The sequence below is a fragment of the Lepisosteus oculatus genome, chromosome 12 (genome assembly GCF_040954835.1).
Source record: "Lepisosteus oculatus isolate fLepOcu1 chromosome 12, fLepOcu1.hap2, whole genome shotgun sequence".
Taxonomy (NCBI): domain Eukaryota; kingdom Metazoa; phylum Chordata; class Actinopteri; order Semionotiformes; family Lepisosteidae; genus Lepisosteus; species Lepisosteus oculatus.
Genome location: NC_090707.1, coordinates 32,440,135 through 32,460,110, shown reverse-complemented (window position 1 = coordinate 32,460,110; position 19,976 = coordinate 32,440,135). Strand labels below are relative to the sequence as shown.

Below are 19,976 nucleotides of genomic sequence, written 5' to 3'. Positions count from 1 at the left end.
AAAATCAGTACTCACTAAGCTGTCAACTATATGGAAACGTGAATACACAAATTGATAAAATTATGATAAACACTTATATGGCCAGTTGAAACACATGGCTGTTAAGCATAAACATTAAGAAAAGCAGAGTAAAGAATAGATACACTGGAATCAATTCAGAAACTTCAAAAGCATGGAATAGCCCTTTGAGTACTGTACTCAATCATTAAGAAGCAGAATGTGGATCATTACATCCAGACACTTCCTAGATCCTTCCTGACTGAACAGACAGAAAAGGGGGACCTGCTCAGTGATGGAACTGTTAGGCCAAGGGTGACTTTGAAAGAGCTACAGAGTTCAAAGGCTGATGTCATGCCCAGTAAACCAAGAGGGCGCTCTACTTTTCTCCTTTTCCTAGTTCACTGTGATTATTCATGTCTTCCTAGTGTGTCTTGTTGTGAAGCCTATTTACTTCCTGCTTCTGCTCTGCTCCTCGCTCAGCATTGAGGTTCAGATGTCCTGAGACCCGCCTAGCACCAGGTCGCTCCTGTCCGTGGCCTGAGGGCATAGGTTTCTATATGGCATTTCCTGAACAGCTGAGCCTGGGCTAACCCCATCTCGCTGCTATGCATAGGGTCTATTTTCGCTCTCCTGCCATTCCACGGTTCGTCCTTTCCGACATCCAAGACAGCTGAGCTGGCAAAAAAACATGCACGACACAGTACCCCAGTCACTCCACAATGTTGGCCTGCATGGAAGAGTGGAAATCCTGTCCAAATCCCATATAAAGTCTGCAACAAAGTATACTGATGGAAACAAGAAACGCCACATTTTCTGGAATGAGAATGCTATAGTTATAGCTTATGTACTTTCACAAAAAGTTGTCGATTTGTTTTAAGCCCTCTGACCAGCAATACATCTTGTGCAGTGAAGAACTGTTGATCACACGAGATCGTGTGCACTTTTACCCTACAAGGTCCGGGTGGAACAATGCCTGATCAGCTCACCTTTAAAAAGGCTTTCATTCAAACCTTAGGCTACTGCAAGGAAAAGGCCAGTTTTCTGTGCATTCCATAATGCCTCGAATGTCACCAGAAGCAAGGGAGAGGGCCATCGGCATGCTGCAGGCAGGCATGTCATGTGCCAGCATTGCCAGACACTATGGAGTAAGCCGCTCCACTGTGTCTCGACTGCAGAGAAGGTTTCAGCAGACCAGCAGGACAGATGACCATTCGAGATCCGGTCGCCCTCGAGTGACCACACCAGAGACACATCAGATTGGTCCATCTGAGAGATCGTTTCAGATCTGCCACCCGTACTAAACCGCCGGCAGACACAATGCCCGCATCAGTGACAGGACAGTGAGTCTCCATGCTGCTGGCCTTAGAGCAAGGCGACCTGTCAGAGGCCCTCTGCTCACACCTCCTAGACGTCACATCTGATTGGCTTGGGCCAGACAGAGGCTGTGATGGACTTGTCAGTAGTGGCATCAGGTCACTCTGGATGAGTCACTCTTCAGCCTGTTCCACACAGACGGGAACATCAGTATATATGCAGTAAGTGATACTGTAAACATGTGGCAAAACGTTCTGTGGTTGCTCTAAACGAGAAGCATTGCAATTGATGCAAAGACAACATACTGCATCACACAGTTAACTCCATTTCTACTGTCAAGCAAGGTGGTGGAAAGATTATGTTTTAGTTCTGCTTCCCATCAGAGGGGGCTTGTCAAGATTGATGGAAACATACTGTATACGAAGCAAAGAACAAATCTGCTTCAGACTTTAGACTAGGACAGAAAATCACCTTACACCAAGAGAATGACCTAAAGTACAAGGCCAAAGTTACACTAGAGTGGTTTAAGAATACGAAAGTGTACATGACTGGCCTGGTCAAAGTCCGGACTTGAATCCCACGAAGAATCTGAGGAAAAACTTGAAAACTGCTGTACATAAGCGACTCCTAAGCAACATGAGAGAGATCAAGCAAATCTTAAAGAATAATGTGTTAGAAGGTTATAAATAATTGTGCCAAGCTAGTGTGTCCAAAGTTGGTAGGGACTTACGCTAAAAGAAGTGAGACTGTAATTGCTACTAGCAACCAAATAAACAAGGACAGACAAATAGGCTCCTTACATTGTAAACTATGTCCTTTCAACCAGTGCCAGTTAGAAAAGGAGTGTTCTATCCTCCATAAACTGCAGTAACACTCTACTGTTTTTCCTACTGGAGATGAAACTTACCATTTCCATGATGATGTCCTTCTTCCTGGGACGTGAGAATAATAGCAGGTATAAGGAATTCCATAGACGGAGCCTGAATTAGAGGCAACCTGAGTGCAAATAAAATGATGCAATGTAAATATTTTTTGCTTATGTAGTTTTCATGGCATTTAACATTACAGTATATACTCTGTGAGGAAATATCAGCATTACGGCTATTACAGTATTGGAGTGATTGCATAATGCATTATGCTTGGATACAAAACAAATAAGTAACTCGATCAACTCTATCACGATGGTAAAAGTTATAAGTTGGACATCAGGATTAACATGGACATATTTTTGTACAGCTGTATTTACTTGTCAGAAATAATTACGAACACATGAACACATCTTTTTGATGCGTTTGTATAATATCCACCAGTTAAGTGTTGATTGCTTCATATTATTGTTATTTAGTAAGATGTAGCACTATTCTGACTGTTTAAGGTACCAGATAAATAATAGATGAGATTCAAATGATCTATAAAGATATTGTGATTAGTATCACTAGCACCTGCCCACAGTTTATTTTTAATCATTACAAATGTGAACAGGCTATTCCTTAATTAATTGATTTAAAGATAACCCCTTGGACATTCTGTCTGAACCTTTTTTGATTTTTTATATGTCTTTCTCTTAAAAAGACATGTAAAGTGCGTATTCTAAAGAAACATCATTAAATTAGAAACATGTTCTAATGAAACATCATTTCATGAGAACAAAAACAGCTAAAAATCACAGACGCATTTTAATGTCTTTCTTCAAAAGTCAATTTCTCAGGTTGCGGGACGCTTATGATGTAAATTTCTTTTTCTTGTTCTTCTTTAAAATGTCTATTACCACGGGGAAAAAAAGTTTGAAAGTGATTAAAAAAGTTTAAAAAAAAGCCTGCACGATTTTTTTGGGAACAGAATATAAATTGGTTTTCTTTCAAGAAATGTAAAATAAAATAATAAAAAAATGAAAAGAACACATTTTTACTAGAGTATTGCAATACTGCTAGCCCTAGAGAGGCTTTTTATAATGTTTATAGTTTTTATAAGTGTTTAAAAACACTTTTTAAATTATTTTGCACCTTCTGCACTTTTATTATACAGAAATACCTGGTTTACAGAGTACTCATAAACAGGTTTAGTAAAATAAAAAAAACTACACCTGCATGCTATAGAGAGGAAGGTTTAAGCCTCTGAATGGTCAGAATTCGCTAAATTACATCTATTTTAACCTATCAAATGACCTTTTATTCTAGAGCCGGCTGATTTGAACGTATAGGCAGCTTCAGCAGAATTTTTGCTTTTGCTGGAGAAACGATAAATTATACTGTATTTCCTGCTTCTCTCAACTAAAATGCGAGATGAATCTATGAACAAAATGTTAATTTGCTTTATACTAATGTGCAGTATAACACAGTTCTGAAAGGCGCAGGTTGTCTTGTGTTTTGTGATGTATAGTATGTGATGTGTTTTGTTTTGGCTGGTAAATATATATGTAATTCAACCGTGGTGCAGCTGCAGTGAAAACAAACTTAACAGTCGTGTCTGGAGACCATATTTTGAGAAAATGTTGTTTTTAGTAACAAAAAGTGTAGCACACGCTACAAAAACACACACGCTTAGGTACAGTAGATATGTCTAGCTGGGGGTGGATGGAGAAAGCAGAGTGAACAAGAAAAACAAGCTGCTTTCGCGTTAGCTGGACAGAGCGCTCCTGGAATATAAGATGCATTTGATTCCAAATTCACACTGAACCATCACCTTGTGGACTTCATTTTCTGAAGACTCAATGACAACCAAGGCGCCAATACAAGTTGTAAGTGTGCAGTTTAAAATCTCTTGCATTACAGTCTTCCTCATTCAAAATCATACTGTATGTAAAACTTCAAATCCTGTTTGAGCTGCACACCGTGGTCTGTCTGTATTCGGGTTGCCTCTCTACTGAAATTCAGTTTGGTTTTTCAGATCCCATTTACAAGCCAGTTGGTGGTCTAGGTACTGGTTTACAGTAGGTCCTGTGTGGAAAAGTGAACCCAATTGACCTGGACAGCAGTATACACTATCATTGCACAAATATCAAAAGATACCTATCTTGGCTTAGAGGTTGCCAGTTGGCTTTCTGACTTGTTAGTGGACAAAATGGTGTTGTGAAGAAAATCAGAGTAATAAAAAAACCTATGAAAGTGGTAATAAAGCCTTACTACAGCATAAACTATGAGCCACCTAGTTTTGGTATGTGTATATGGTTTTTCTCCCACTGTTTTGCGGACAATACTCAGATCTGTGTGCCCATTTCACCAAATTCTCAAACTGTTCATTCGACACTAATCAAATGCCTTGAAGACATACAGTGCTGGATGGCTCAAAATTATCTCCGACTGAACGAGAATAAAACCAAGATGTCTTTAAACCGGCTCGTTGTGCTGGGCAACTGGGTGCACTTTCTGGAGTGCCATCTTCATGGATTTTGTATGTTCTCCCCATATCTGGTGGGTTTCCTAATTGGCTTCAGGGAAAATTGGCCCTAGGTGTGAGTGGGTGTGTATTTGTGAGTGCCTTGCAATGGACTGGTGTCCCGAGCAGGGTGTGTATCCTGCCTTCACCTGCTGCATGCTGAGATGGGCTCTGACATCCCTGAGACCCATCCATTCAATTTCTAACTGCTTCTTGCAATTCAGGGTTGTGGGTGAGTCTAGGCCTATCAGGTTTAGTGATTAGGAATAGATTGACGTATGCTTTTAATTGCTTCTCTCCATCAACTCTCAAAATGTGACTGTCTAAAACTCACTTGCGGTGATACAGAAATTGTCCCTTAGATTGTGTTAAAACATTTAGGGGGTTATGTTAAACGTTCCCTATTCTTCTAAAGGCACGTAAGCAAAGTCTGCAGCACATCCTTCTTCCAGTCAACAAACATGTCTCATTTAAGACCAATTCTTTCTCTTATTGATGCCAAGAAATTAGTCAGTGAATTTTAGACTGCGCCTACTGTATGCTTTTCAAACTGCATCATTCAAAAGTGCAAGTAGAGATTTATTCCAGGCTGAAAAGAGAAGAAAAGAAACTCAATGTTTGGGCTGTGGAAACTTCTTCGCTTGTGAGAAAGACAGGGAAGTCAGCAGCTAATCTAGCATATGGAGCACAAAAGCTGGGGGGTGGAGGAGGTGGGAGCAGGGGGGAGGCAGAGTGGGCACTCAGGTGGTGCAAAGTCGAGAGGTGAAGATGACCTGCATATGAATAAAGAGGATTAGAAGAAAACGAGTCTGTCGTTGAGAGAAGGGGGAAGGTGTGAACCAAGTCTATGGATAATTTTGGTTTCCACGATAGGGGTTAAGAAACCCTTCTTTGAGAACACAGACAGAGAGATAAGTATGATCATGGCCGTTAGAGGTGAAATGAGAAGCTCTGGGCTTGGAGAGATCTTTGATCCTCACAGCCCTGACAAGTTCTCTGAAGCGGTCTCTGAGTCTCCTTCCTGTTTCTCCAATGCAGATAGCTGGGCATCTACTACAAGAGATGCAGTAAATAAGGTTGCTGGAGGTACGAGATGTCATCGGAGTGATCCGGAATTGTCCTGAGGGGCCTTGAATGAGTGTGGTGTTGGATGTGTACAGTATTTGCAGGTGATGCAGCGAGTTCTGTCGCAGGGGAGAGTGCCTGGTGTGGATGATTGCTGAGGGCGGTCAAGGGAGCTGGGAACAAGAAGGCTATACAGGTTGGGTGGTCGGTGATATGATGATGGGGCAGTCAGAAAAAAGGGTGCCAGTAGAGGGATGGATCATCCTGTAAGATGGGGAAAGTTGTTGTAAATGGTCCTCATCTAAAAGTATGCTGCTGTAGTGCTAACCAAGTCTACAAAATGCAGTCTTTTTGATCTATCAGGTGCTACAGGGGTTTTTCCTGGGTAACTTCAAGAGTTACTATCCCCACATATCCCAGTTCACTCACTTTGTTGTGCTGGTTTTAGACTCTTCAACGTACCAAGGACTTCATTTCATACTGTACATTAGGGGAACTGAGCCTTTTCAGCTGGAGCCCCTTGTCTTTTTGTACACACTTCCTGACCATATTGAAAATGCACCCTCTGCTAATGTTTTTAAATCTTGTGTCAAAACAAACGTATTTTCCATGGCTTTCAAGCCTTAACCTATTTTTTTTCCTTTCAATTTAATTTTGATAAATCTTTTTTTTTTGTACATTATTATCCCTTACTTTTAGTTTACTGTACAATTTTTATGTGTGTAAATTACAGGTATGTAGAATGCCTTGAGAGTGCTCTGGATTGAAAGGCGCTATAGAAGAAAATAATTGATTGATTGTCTGGTTCTTTCTTTGTTGGCTTGATTGATTGGCTGGTTGATCGATCGATCGACCGACCGATAGGTTGATTGATTAGTTGGTTCAATGATTGGCTGTCCCTGAAAAAGCTGGATTTCATTACATGTCAAAATGACATTGAAATTTGCTAGGGTTGCTGAGTGTTCATATTCACTGTAAAGTGATTGTTAGTAATTCATGTTTATACAGTAAATGCTAGAGTGTTCAGTCTACCTGGTGCCCAGTGTGGTCTGAAGGAGAGTCGAGATGCCAGAGCTGAACAGGCTTGTTGCCATTAGGTGGTAGGTAGATTGGATCCGGGCTCTTTTCTCCTCCAAGAGGTGCTGCTGGAGCAGGCTGTGGACAAGGACCAGCAAGGAAGACTGGATCAATACATGCTGCAGAAAGAGAAACAAGATCTAGCTTAGAAGAAGCAGGTGTAGGTCGTTATGAACTCGAAATGACAACTTTAACAGAATTACAGCCTTCAATATACTAACAAGAAATAGTAGTACACCACCAAGAATGGTAAGTTTTTATTTTGTGCTTTGTCAGTCAAAATATTTTTGTGTCAAGTAGTGCAGCGATCAATATTTTGTTCAATGACCAATGAATTCTATGGTACAGTACATAGACACTCTAGTAAATCTCAATACTAAAGTCTTTCTCCATTACAGAGTTTAATTTCAGTAATACAGACTTGAACCAGTTATTTGTAAAGCCTCATAGAGCATCAACAGTATCAAACATACGTTACAAATGTGGAAGGGATTAAGAAATGTCTACATATTAAATATATCCTCTGTATAAAGCACTATACATTTGTGAGTATTATTAAAAGTAATTAAATTGACTGAGCTAGAGATTTGAAAGACAATCCAAACAGTTAAAATGAATATGGGCATCTGCAACAAGATACAACAAATTAGGAAGACCACATTTCGTCTATTAACATTATAGCTGGCAAGCTAATATTTACAATTTTTACCTATATTTATAAAACCTCACCCAGGCTCATGTACTCTGGAACCAACTACCAATACTCAATCAATAATGTGTCTGTCATGGAGAGCAAGCTGGGGTATGGGAAAAGACAAATTCCTAATGCAAGAAATTATATAGGGATAATAAAGTGATCTTATCTCATACTCCTTCTCAATTTAATGAAAATTCTTCGCAATATACTGTATGTGGAGCCCTGGTAGCTCAGACGGTAAGGGTGTCTAGCTCCTGACCGGAAGGTCCCGGGCTCAATCCCAGGTAGGGGCAAGCGATCTAGTTTGCTCTAATTCCTTCCAGACAGCTCCCAGGTCCACTCAGCCTGCTTTCCAAATGAGTTAGGGTTAATCCTCCTGGGGGTGATAGGCTGACCGGAGCTTGATGCTGACCACATCACCTCCAGTGTCTGATGGTTGAGAAAAATGGTGGCCCATTCCCCCATGGGCCTTTATGGCCTGAAAAGGGGACCTAACCTCCCTACCTACATACTGTATGCTGGGAGAACAGTGCAGGTGGAAGCATCGTACGTACTGTATACATAAATGTACTGTATAATGTGAAGAAGGTGGTGAATGCCAAACCCCCTTTAACAATGTGCCGTACAATTATGTTGAACTAATTTGTATATATATAAATATTTATATATATAAATCTCCTACTGACATGAAAGCATATTTGCAGACATTATAGCGTATAATGATGTCCGAGCAAATCAGTGGCATGGGATTAACAGATCACTTTAATATGGGATGATTATTCGTCGGTTCATTAGATATACATACTGTACTGTACAGTACACTGATGTTCTGATCTGAACATGCCTGTGAAAAGAGCCTTTTCCAATTTCAATTTATTATATCAAGCAAAAGCATGGGGTGGTGGGATGGCTCTGTGGCTAAGGATCTGCGCCTGTGGCTGGAAGGTTGCTGGTTCGTATCCCGCGGCCGGCAGAGGAATCCTACTCTATTGGGCCCTTGAGCAAGGCCCTTAACCCCAACTGGTGTTAGTGGGACCAGCAGGGAGGCGCTCACCCTGCGGTCTATGTGGGTCCTAATGCCCCAGTATGGTGACGGGGACACTATACCGTAAACAGGCGCCGTCCTTCGGATGAGACGTAAAACCGAGGTCCTGACTCTCTGTGGTCATTAAAAATCCCAGGGCGTTGCTCGAAAAGAGTAGGGGTGTAACCCCGGTGTCCTGGCCAAATTTCCCATTGGCCCTTACCAATCATGGTCACCTAATAATCTCCATCTATAAATTGGCTTCATTACTCTGCTCTCCTCCCCACTGATAGCTGATGTGTGGTGAGTGTACTGGCGCACTATGGCTGCCGTCGCATCATCCAGGTCGATGCTGCACATTGGTGGTGGTGGAGGGGAGTCCCCATTACCTGTAAAGCACTTTGAGTGGAGTGTCCAGAAAAGCGCTATATACTGTAAGTGTAAGCAATTATTAATTATTATAATTATAACTGCTCCAGGGGTGCCATATAAATGGCTGACCCTGCGTTCTGAACCCAAGCTTCTCTCCCTGTCTGTGTGTCTCATGGAGAGCGAGTTGGGGCATGCGAAAAGACAAATTCCTAATGCAAGAAATTGTACAGTATATGACTAATAAAGTGATCTTATCTTAAAAGAGGTGTCTTGTCAAACAAAAGAGAACTAACTGGACAAAATGACCCATGAAGTCCAGGAAAGATGCTAGAAATGCCAGGAGGTTTCCATCTGGGCAAAGGGAAGTAGTGGTTATGCTTCTGTAGCTTGTAACTGGAAGGTTGTGGGTTCATATCCCTGGTGAGACATTGCTATAGTACCCTTAAAGCCTTGACTAGTTCCATTAGCATATCCAGCTGATATAGATGGGTGCAATATAAGAAAATAATATCTAAAATAAAATATCAGTCAAATAAATGAGCTAATTAGCTGACATTTCTTGCACTGCAGAAGAAAGCTAGGTAAATTAATAATAATAATAATTCCTTAAACTTATATAGTGCTTTTCTGGACACTCCACTCAAAGCACTTTACAGGTAATGGGACTCCCCTCCACCACCAATGTGCAGCATCCACCTGGATGATGAGACAGCAGCCATAGTGCACCAGAACGCTCACCACACACCAGCTATCAGTGGGGAGGAGAACAGAGTGATGGGAATTTTGGCAAACACCCCGGGGTAACACCCTTACTCATTTCGAGAAACGCCCTGAGATTTTTAATGACCATAGAGAGTCAGGACCTGGGGTTTTACTCCTCATCCAAAGGATGGCGCCTTTTTACAGTATAGTGTCCCCATCGCTATACTGGAGTATTAGGGCCCACACAGACCACAGGGTGAGCACCCCCTACTGGTTCCAACAACACCTCTTCCAGCTGCAACCTTAGCTTTCCCAGGAGGTCTCCCATCCGGATACTGACCAGGCTCACACCTGCTGAGCTTCAGTGGGCTGCCAGCTGTGTTGCCAAATGAAGACAATCTTAAAAACATAAACCTATTGCATCTAAATGTCTTGAAAATTGTTCTGTGGACGCTTAGTCACATTTGATTTCTGACATCCGAAGGCCAGTCACCTGGATGAGGAGGATTTGGAGGCTGAGACCCCCCTTGCAGAATGAGCAATGAACTAAGGGGGGCCTGCAGAGGTGGAGATGGGTTGGAGAAAGGATGGGAAAGATGGTCATGAGGAGAAAAGGCTTCCCTAAGGCAATTATAGTATTTTCTAATTTAAGAAATGATATCTGGTGTGATTACATAATAGAGCAGCTGAGATGAGCTTGAACTTGGCTGCTGTTGTTGTAAACCCCATCACTTCGTAAACCAGGAGACACAAGTGCAGATTGCACGGACGGGCACAACTCCTTAGACATCTTTTGGAATCTGGCTCCATTCAAGAAGCGACTGGATCGGATCCCTGGATCGATTAGCTACTAAGAAACAAATGGGCTAGACAGACAGAATGGCTCCTACTTGTTTCTGCTGGTCCTTATGACTTAATAAAATGAAAAAGGAGGAGATTAAAATATCATTGCCCGCAAAGTTAGGGCTGAAGAATCACCTTCCCCCCAAAAAAATATCTGAAAAGATTTTATGTAACAAAGTCTTTTAATAATGAGCCAGTGTCACACCTATACTCACACAAAGGCAAAGCCAAGATAACAGGATTCACGTCGACATTTCACCATAGCTGTATCGCGTAACAGCATTTCAGATTTCAACTAAAATAAAATCCATGCTCCTTTTCATCTATTCATTTTCTGACTGTTTTATCCAAAATGGAGGGGTGGTTGGGGAGCTGGAGCCTATCCTAGTAAGCAATGGGTTCAAGGCAGGATACATCCATTGCAGGACACACACAGACATGCTCACACTCACACCAGGGCCAATTAACCTACCAGTATGTCTTTGGACTGTGGAAGGAAACCCACACAAATGCAGAGCGAACATACTGTGCAAACCCCAGGTGTTGCAGACACTGTAGTTCCCCAGGACATACATCCAAGGTTCCAATGCTGCAAGCAGAAATGCTAACCCCTGTGACCCTGTGCCTCCTTAATAAATTCAATTTGATTGTGAAAAGTTTAAGTGTGAAAACAATTGGGGGTATTTCCCTTTATTCGTTACCTCGTAGAAAGATCACTAATTTTCCATTTTCACTTGTGCACGAGTTCAGAATTACATACTATACAGTATATTACTAGTGAATGATTTCCAAGATGTGACTTAGTCTGTTTTTCTTCAATGTGACCAGATGAGCTTATGGTGAAATGGAGGTCAACAGGAGGTTCTAGAACAAAGATGAAATACAGCGATACTCCATGCTAGGTGCTAGGTTTGCATTCTGCACACAGCAGTGTTCTTAATGTTTTTGGACTCATCGGTATTGCCCAGAGTGAATCAAAGTTCTAAAAAAGTCTGTAAAATGTCTCTGGTTGTCTCCAGGGCTAGCTGGAGTGTGTGGGGGAAGACACTTTCATTTCCTTATCAATAAAAATGACAAGACTACCAAAACAAATACTCAAAAGGACGAAAATCCACTACGTATAATTTATCCACAGATTTTGAAAAGTAGTACACAGGACTGTTCCTGTGGCAACTGTGTTTTTGTTATTGTCTTGTGCATTAATTTTCTAAAGAGTAGCTACAGTAAAGCTAACTAAAGCTAAATCTATTCACACATGCCTTAAGGCAAAAGCAGTGATCCACCAATCAGAACAAACATTGCATATTGATATGGATAGATAGCACAGCATAAGAAATGTGAACTATTCGTCCATCCTAAATGCAAGTACAGCACAATTTAATCTAGTGGCAGGGCTTGTTTAACAGACATGATCAAGGCTCTGCCTTTCCACTGGTCTTATGCAATAAAAGTAATTAGACCTCTGTCTATCTACTGTACAATGGGTCTCCATTATCTTGCAACACCAAAAGCAAACACATCTCTTGTGTGGGATGTTGTTAAAATCAAATAATGGCACATGGACCCAGCAGATCAAGTAGAAATCAAGTTTACTTGCGTTTGGGGACAAAAATTGAATACTTTTCTTAACACAGTCATGGGCTGCTCTCTAAATGTTTTTTGTTTTTTTTTAATCTGGCTCTGGCAAGATGTGCAGAATAGCTTTCTCTCATTTGTAGCCTTTCTTATAACCTCATCTGCTAAGAAGATACAAACCAGAAACCTCTTCCAGGGAACCGAGTCACCATAGCCAAAACAAAGTTCTTTCCAAACCACAAACATAATAGTCTTTCACACTGATTACCTCATTTGAAAACACCCGAAAAAAATAAAGCTGATTGGTGCTAAGCTTTTATGGTATGCAAGCTTATCGCATTGTAATTTTATTTACCTGCACAGCCAGGCAGATGTTGAGGAACCAGGGAGGTCTCTGGTCTACCCTGAAGCCAGATGTCCGTGATTCCACCCGTGTCTTCTCTTTGTCTGTCACGAAAACAGGACTGAAACTACAAATAGCCATCTTTCCACTGCTTTCTTCTGGCCCCACTGGATTCTGACATTTATGCCCCTGACATCAAAGCCTTTTAAAGTTCTAGTCACTAATCAGCAATCTTGAAGAGAGAAAGAGCTACCAGCTTCTGAGGCGTCTCTTTAACCTTTGCCTCTGGGTTGTGTAACCAGGTTTGTTATTAACCCCTTTAATCATTATGTTAATTGAATGCTTTGTTTTTTGCATAACTATTTTCTGTTTTGATGTAAGGGGAGGGAAAAGTAATGCAGTGTTACTATGTCTTATATGTACAAGTGCATGTGGCAATCCTTTGGATAAGGTTTAACTTAAAACTACAAAAAAACTGTTAAGAATGTAAGAAAGAGCAGAGGAGAACATTGAGTCCTGTTTTCTTATCTGCTTGCTTGTAGCTTATTGATCGAGACATATTGATCTTTTTTTTTTCAGATCCAGTGAATCGCCCTCAATTAGTCCAAACAGTACAGTAAGGCTGTATACAGAAGTAGGCTTTCTGTCTGAACACATTGGCTCTTTGACAGTATACAGTACCAGCAGCCATGTCACCCTGCAACTCACAACTGGCAACCCACTGAAGCTCAGCAGGTGTGAGCCTGGCCAGTACCTGGATGGGAGACCTCCTGGGAAAAGTAAGGTTGCTGCTGGAAGAGGTGTTAGTGGGGCCAGCAGGGGGTGCTCACCCTGTGGTCTATGTGGGTCCTAATACCCAGTATAGTGATGAGGACACTATAACGTAAACAGGCGCCGTCCTTTGGTTGAGACGTAAAACCGAGGTCCTGACTGGTCATTAAAAAGTCCCAGGGTGTTTCTCGAAAAGAGTAGAGGTGTAACCCCGCTGTCCTGGCCAAATTTCCCATTGGCCCTTACCAATCATGGCCTCCTAATAATCCCCATCTATGAACTGGCTTCATTACTCTGCTCTCCTCCCCACTGATAGCTGATGTGTGGGCAGCGTTCTGGCGCACTATGGCCATCGCATCATCCAGGTGGGGCTGCACATTGGTGGTGGTGGAGGGGAGTCCCCATTACCTGTAAAGCGCTTTGAGTGGAGTGTCCAGAAAACCGCTATATAAGTGTAAACAATTATTATTATTATTATTATACCTGCATTCTGCACTCAGTGAATTGGCAGTATTCCTTTAGATGAACTAAGGTAGTTTCTTCCATGATCCTGGTTGCTTATTGTCCTTCAAAAAATTGCACTGCTAAATCGTTTTGCTTTGGAAATGAAAATCAACCTCGTTCAATGCTCGAAGCAAACATGAAGAAAAATGAGAACCAATATTTTAAAGCTGTAAAGCCCACAGTCTAAAACAGAGACTGCGTCAAAGTACTGTATATTAGCATAAGACAGTGTCTCAGTGAAAGCACTACAAGCTTATACCTCTAACAACCAAATCTTTTAGCATGTCATAGAACATCTGTCCAGCCAAACACTTGAGGAGATCTCTGCCAAATTGATTCATTTGCTGAAGTCGGAAGTGGAATTTAAGTCAAAGTTGTTGGTATGTTTAATGGAATAATCTCTAAACTTCTTTTCGTACTTGAGTATTCATATTCATCGTGTCTGATTTGACCATTTGTGCATTTAAGATAAAATGCATGACAAGCATCTGGATAATACAGAGTTTGTATTGTTAGCATGGGTTTTTACCAAGTGCTCTGGTTTTCTCTAGTCCAAAGACATACTGGTAGTTTCATTGATTTCTCGGAAAACCGGCCTTGTGAATGTGTGTGTTTGTGTCTGTGTGTGGCCTGTGACAGACTGGTGTCCCATCCAGGGCGTATCCTGCCTTGCACCTATTGCTTGCTGGGATATGCTCTGGCTCCCCAGCGACCCTGAGTTGTATAAAGCCGCTGGAAAATGGATGGATGCAAATCAACAAACAAATATTGCCACCTTGTGGTGAAAATAAGTTACTCTGGTGTTATTTCATGTAGTTGGACAGGTCCAGGTGATATTACCTGAGATGATGTAATCTAAATAGCTAAACATGAATTATTTTCTCAGTAATGAATGCACTGTGCAGGGTTATCCTGCCTTGCACCCATTGCTTGCTGGGATAGGCTCCACCTCCCATGAGACCCTGAATTGGAAGAAGTGGTTGGAGAATGTTAAAAAAAGAAATATATTCTTCTATAATAAAAAGATACATTTCCTGAGGCCCAATAACAAGTCTGATTTATCTTCTCTAGATTGATTCCAAACCAGCAATATCTGGTTGTGGCGATGAGAGATGTACAGACAGTTCTTAATGAGGTATTATTAGTTCATTGTGGATTTATAATATAATATATTTTGGTTTAAGGGCAGCACAGTGCCGTAGTGGGGTTAGGATTGCAGCCTTGATATGCTGGGGCCCTGGGTTCAATTTCTGGGGTGCAGTCTGTGTGGAGTGTGCATGTTCCCCCTGTGTTCAGGTGCTCTGGTTTCCTCCTAGAGCCCAAAGACATGCTGGTGGGTTAACTGTGTTCTGTGAAATGGAGTGTGAGTGCATGTGTGTGTGCCCTGCAGTGGGCCTGGACCCACTTTTACTATCTGGATGCTGTTCTTTTTTAAATATGTTTCTTAAGATTTCTAAGTTGAACTGATTTACAAAACCATCTTGCAAACTATTTTCCATCCATTGATTTCCTTACTTTTGGGATGAATCTGTTCTATACAGTATCTTTCGAATCCTTTAAAATGACATCGTTTCTGAAACTTTTGGACGGTTTCCCCAAATGTCAGGTCATAATTAATTGCATAATTATGGGGTCAAAACACTCTACAATGTCTAAGAGAACACCAATATAGATGCAATCCTGGAATGCAGAGTTGCCTATCTGTGTGAGCTCATACAGTAAGTAACAAATTCATTTGAAAAATAAAAAGGAAAAGGCACAGGTTTCAGTTGTGGATCTTTTTTTCCATAAAACCTGAAGACGTTTCCTCAGATAAAACATTGTTTTTTTTTTTCATTTTGAAGTTTGGATGGAAAGATCAGACTTTCTTCAGCAATAGACTGATTCATCCACGGTGCGACAGGGAGCGCTGCAGGAGGTCATTCTTGCCTTCTGCCATAAGACTGTACAACGCGTCCACCTTGCGTCTGGGCAGAGGCAACATTGACAGTGACCTGTTTCTGGACTGAACAGTAAACTGATAGATCTGTTCTTTTTCTTTTCCCGTTTACAACCGTTTTTGTGCAATATATGCCAGGGACCTGTGCAATACATTTATATTTATATTCATATTGTGCAATACGACTTTTTTTTGTGTACTGTTCTGTTCCGGTTTGTTCTTTGTGTGTTCTGGACTGTGAGCAACTCTTCTTTGTGCACTTCTCACTGTACTGATTGTATTGTATGTATCGTATTATTATTATTGTATCATTCGTTACACTGTGGCTGTGTTGTCTGTGTTAAGCTGCTGTTGCACTGCAATTTCCCTCACGGGATCAGTAAAGTATCTATCTAGTTAAAACCAAGTTAGGGGAGTGCCATGGTTAAATCAAAGAATGACATGCAGAGAACGAGAAATACATTCTATTGATTTCCGAAATTTAAGAGAGATGGCAGCATGCTGTTCTCTCGGAAGGCAGATTGGAAAATTTTATTTATGTATTGATGTCTTTTTCCATACTGTATATATCTAGAAATAAATGTACTTTTCCTTAGAGACCTAATGGGATAGAGAGGAATTATATGATTGAATTAAAATAAGGCATGAAAAAATAGGGATATAAATGCAACATTAACATTCCTCAGAAATCATCCATCCATTTTCTATCCTTTATCCTTACAGTGAAGCCAGAGCCTATCCTGGCAAGCAGTGGATACACCCTAGATGGGATGCAAGTAGGGCTGGGCGATATGGCCAAAAACCTTATCACGTTAAAAATGTTTAGTCGATATCGATAATTATCACGATAAATGTCAAATCATTATTTCTTTCAAGTTTAAAGGCAGATTTTCTCTCCTGAGTGAAAGGTGAAGAAACCAGACAGTTAATTGATAAATTAAACAACTATTTTAAGAACACAACAAACACTTGCCAAACAGCAGAAACATTGAACAAATCTGAGGTAGAGAGCATTCAAGTATTTTTTTATGTCAAAATATTGTAACACTTCAGGGTTCAGGCGGGCGCCCTTGCCATTGCTGCTAATGGTCGACCCCCCACCGTCGGGGATGTGAACCCGGGCCTCCGGTGTCACTCAACAGGGACCCAGCCTGTTGAGCTAAAGAGAGATCTCCCCTCAGCCCCGCGGCTGTGGTCCTGCTATTACAGGGAAGAGCGGAGACGTCACCGCTCTGGTAAGCCGGCTTTCACACTCAATGGTGGCTGTAAGCGTTATACTCTCCCCCGCTTAACTCGCCATCCTCGGCGAAGGGCTATCCCATCCCACTGCTGACACCAATGTAACGCTTCGGAGTTCAGGCGGGCGCCCTTGCCGTTGCCACTTATGGTTGGCCCCCCACTGTCGGGGACGGCAAGGGCGCCTGGCTGAACCCCGAAGCGTTACAATATGCATGAGTAAAATTTACAAAATAAATATCTTAATGGAAAAATTATGATCGTAAAAAGCCAAAATATCTCCAAATTACCGAAGTTGAAAACCTTTTCTGTCGACGATGTCATCGTCCTTCGAGCTGGTCATTGGCAGCACTACATTTGCTTCAGTGTCGTTCGTTTCTCCATTCTAACTACAGTCCTGTCAGCCACCACCGTGTGGGTAAACACCACCACATTAGCTGCCCAGTCTGCAACACCCACGCGCACTCGCACAGTATTTTGTGGGCATGCGCATATCATGCGCAAAGCATAAACATATATATTGAACTTTTGTTAAAATTATATCGAGGACAATTATATCGGGGTAACTATCGTTATCGAATTATCGCCCAGCACTAGATGCAAGTCCATCGCAGGACAAACACAGCACTGCGTTACTGTGCTACTCATAATACTAAACATACACAAGGAATTAAAAAATTGTAATATACCAACTGTGTGATTTCACCATCATGGGCAGCTCTTACAGACTTTATAAGGAATTCTGTGCGGTCCTGAGGCTGAACTCCCTGTCTCTCCTGACTCTGTCGATGGAGTCTCACTCCGGAGGCTGTGGGGCTCCTGAGGGCCGTGGAGACACCTATTTGATCAGTGGGCAGCCATCCTTATTTAATAACATATAGAATCATCAAATTACATTCTTTTGTACCCACCTGATTTGGAAAGCGGATGGTGTGTTTTTCACATCCTACTTATCTGTGTGATTGCTCTGACCTGCCCTCTTTTAAGTCATTCAGTGGAACATGTTCAGTAGTGCGGTATCAGTGTGTGGATTAAAGAAAAGACTGAACTACATAGTATGGTGGAAAAAATAATCAATCAGTTTAAGGTGTGGTCACCAAATATATAAATGTGGACAAAACAAGTCAAAGATTTGCAACATAAAACTGTTGTATTTTTTTTTTTGTCTCAGTACGACATTGGTGAGGTGAAGGGGGATATTTTCACTCCTTTGGCTGCGTCAATCTGTGATCCCCTGCGCACTCTTTTTCAAACCTGAGCTTTCCTCAGTCAGACGCCAGACAAGTCACTGCAAAGGACCTTAATGGAGAGACTCACCAACGCAGGGACAGCGCTCTGAACAGCACCGCAGAGGCGAGCTATTGGCTGTGTCCTTTTGCCTTGCTCCGTGCGTTCAGTTTGTCATCAGTTTTGTTTACGGTGTTGCTGGGCAGAATTTTGGGTGAAGGGCAGATTCGAATGGCGCCGTTGCTCTTGTCGCACACCTCCTCTTGGACACTCTGCAACTCGCTGCGGCGCAGGCGGACTGTTGTTGCATTGGCGTGGCCAGGTACCATACTCTCGCCACTCCAGGCCTCAAGCAGCTCTGCGGGTCTCCTGATGGCAGCAAGCCTCCCAGGAACCGTGACCAGCTGGGGCGACTGTCTCCACAGTGGCTTTGCCCACCCCCAGTTTTCTTCCTAATCTCCCCTGCTCTGCTCTCTTTCTCTCCCCCTCTCTTTCTGTTTCTGTTTGAACATCCGACATGCTGCACCAGCCTGTAGCGTATATATTGTTTTGTCTCTCCCCTCTTGCTTCTTTTGCCTGTCCACCACAGTAGCCCCAGTGCGAATACACCATGCACTGGCTCCAAGCTTCCTCGTTCACCCCCCACTCTGTCCCTAGCGCAGGCCTACGCAGCTAAAATGACGGGGTTCCCTTCCCCATTTCCCCTAACTTTTGGGTGACATCCAACTGGTTGGTATCAGCCTTCGACTTTTCCATCTTCCGTAGCTCCTGGCTGCATATGTAGCCGATATCCCTTGTTTTTTCGGGGGTTCAGCTTCACAAACGTTCGTATCATCTACCTTAATTCAGCAAGCTGCAGCTCTCTTCCCTGTTCTGTATCGGCCAGCTCTCCCGGGACACAGCCAGTCCTGCTACTGCAGCTCAGCACGAGTAGCCCCTCCTGTTTGCTTACTCACGTTTTGCCATCCGTAGCACGCGTGCCTCTCGGGCACTGATCCGAATCCACTAGCTCAATCAAGCACCAGCCTGTATCATATACTGTACGCCAATATTGTTTGTTAGGGTGAAACCGTAGCCATTAACACCACATATACAGTGTAGCGGCAATGCTTGTTAATAAGACAGAATTAAGTGTTGCTGTGCTTTCCTAAATGAGGCCCCATCTCTCTCTTCATCTCTGTGGTGCAGCCACAGAGAAGCTATTCATGCAGGCTGATTTAAAGATGTTTTCTTTTGATAAGGGACAGCTCCCAAATGGGGATGCACTTAGCTAAGCCTGGCTATCATGATCAATGGTCATCCATTGACGCCTATCTGTCTAGGGAGTGCCAGATGGACATCTGGACTGCATTCCTAAGTGTCAGGAGTAAGTGACTCATATCTCACCTTGATCAACCAATCAGGGACTGGTAGGGCCGAGTAACCCACGTGGGTCTCTGATGCCCATGAAACTTTCAGCCAATGAACGAGCTGAAGTTCCTCCAGGTAAAAACAGGCAATACAGAGAGCCTGGAGAAGGAGAATCTCTAAGGAGAATTCCAGGGGTGCGAGACTATTCTAAAGAATTCCAGGCAGGACGGCCCAGGAGCAGAAAGGCTCCCAAGCGCAGGACATTCTCGCAGCGCGCCTCCTGACCATCCTGAGACTCAGCCCGGACAACCACGGAACGGGCAGTGTGTCCGAGTGCCAGAACTTTCCTCTGTTCTAAGAGTCTAGAGCGGAGGTTGCCAGAGAGTAACCAGAGGATCCACCCGAGGTTAGCATCAGCAGCAAGCCTTGAACAGGTCGGAAATGTGGACAGCTGAATCACTACTCAGAACTAGCGCTTCATCAGGAACGAACCGGTCCTCTTCCTGACCTGCTGGGACCCACAGTCAGCTTTTCTCCTGTGCACAAACTCTTGCTAGTTTCA

General features: G+C 42.5%; 1 protein-coding gene across 1 annotated transcript in view; it reads right to left on the bottom strand.

Moving 5' to 3' along the window:
* The window catches only part of slc23a3 (solute carrier family 23 member 3), a 30,523-nt gene extending 17,868 nt beyond the window's left edge, over window positions 1-12,655 (bottom strand). Inside the window, exons 1-3 of the mRNA XM_015359440.2 lie at window positions 12,400-12,655; window positions 6,787-6,950; window positions 2,222-2,310 (exon numbers count right to left, since the gene is read on the bottom strand). Coding sequence (XP_015214926.2) covers window positions 2,222-2,310; window positions 6,787-6,950; window positions 12,400-12,528 — 382 coding nt within the window. The 5' untranslated portion in view covers window positions 12,529-12,655. The remainder of the gene's footprint in view (window positions 1-2,221; window positions 2,311-6,786; window positions 6,951-12,399) is intronic.
* Between the last annotated feature and the right edge of the window lie 7,321 nt (window positions 12,656-19,976).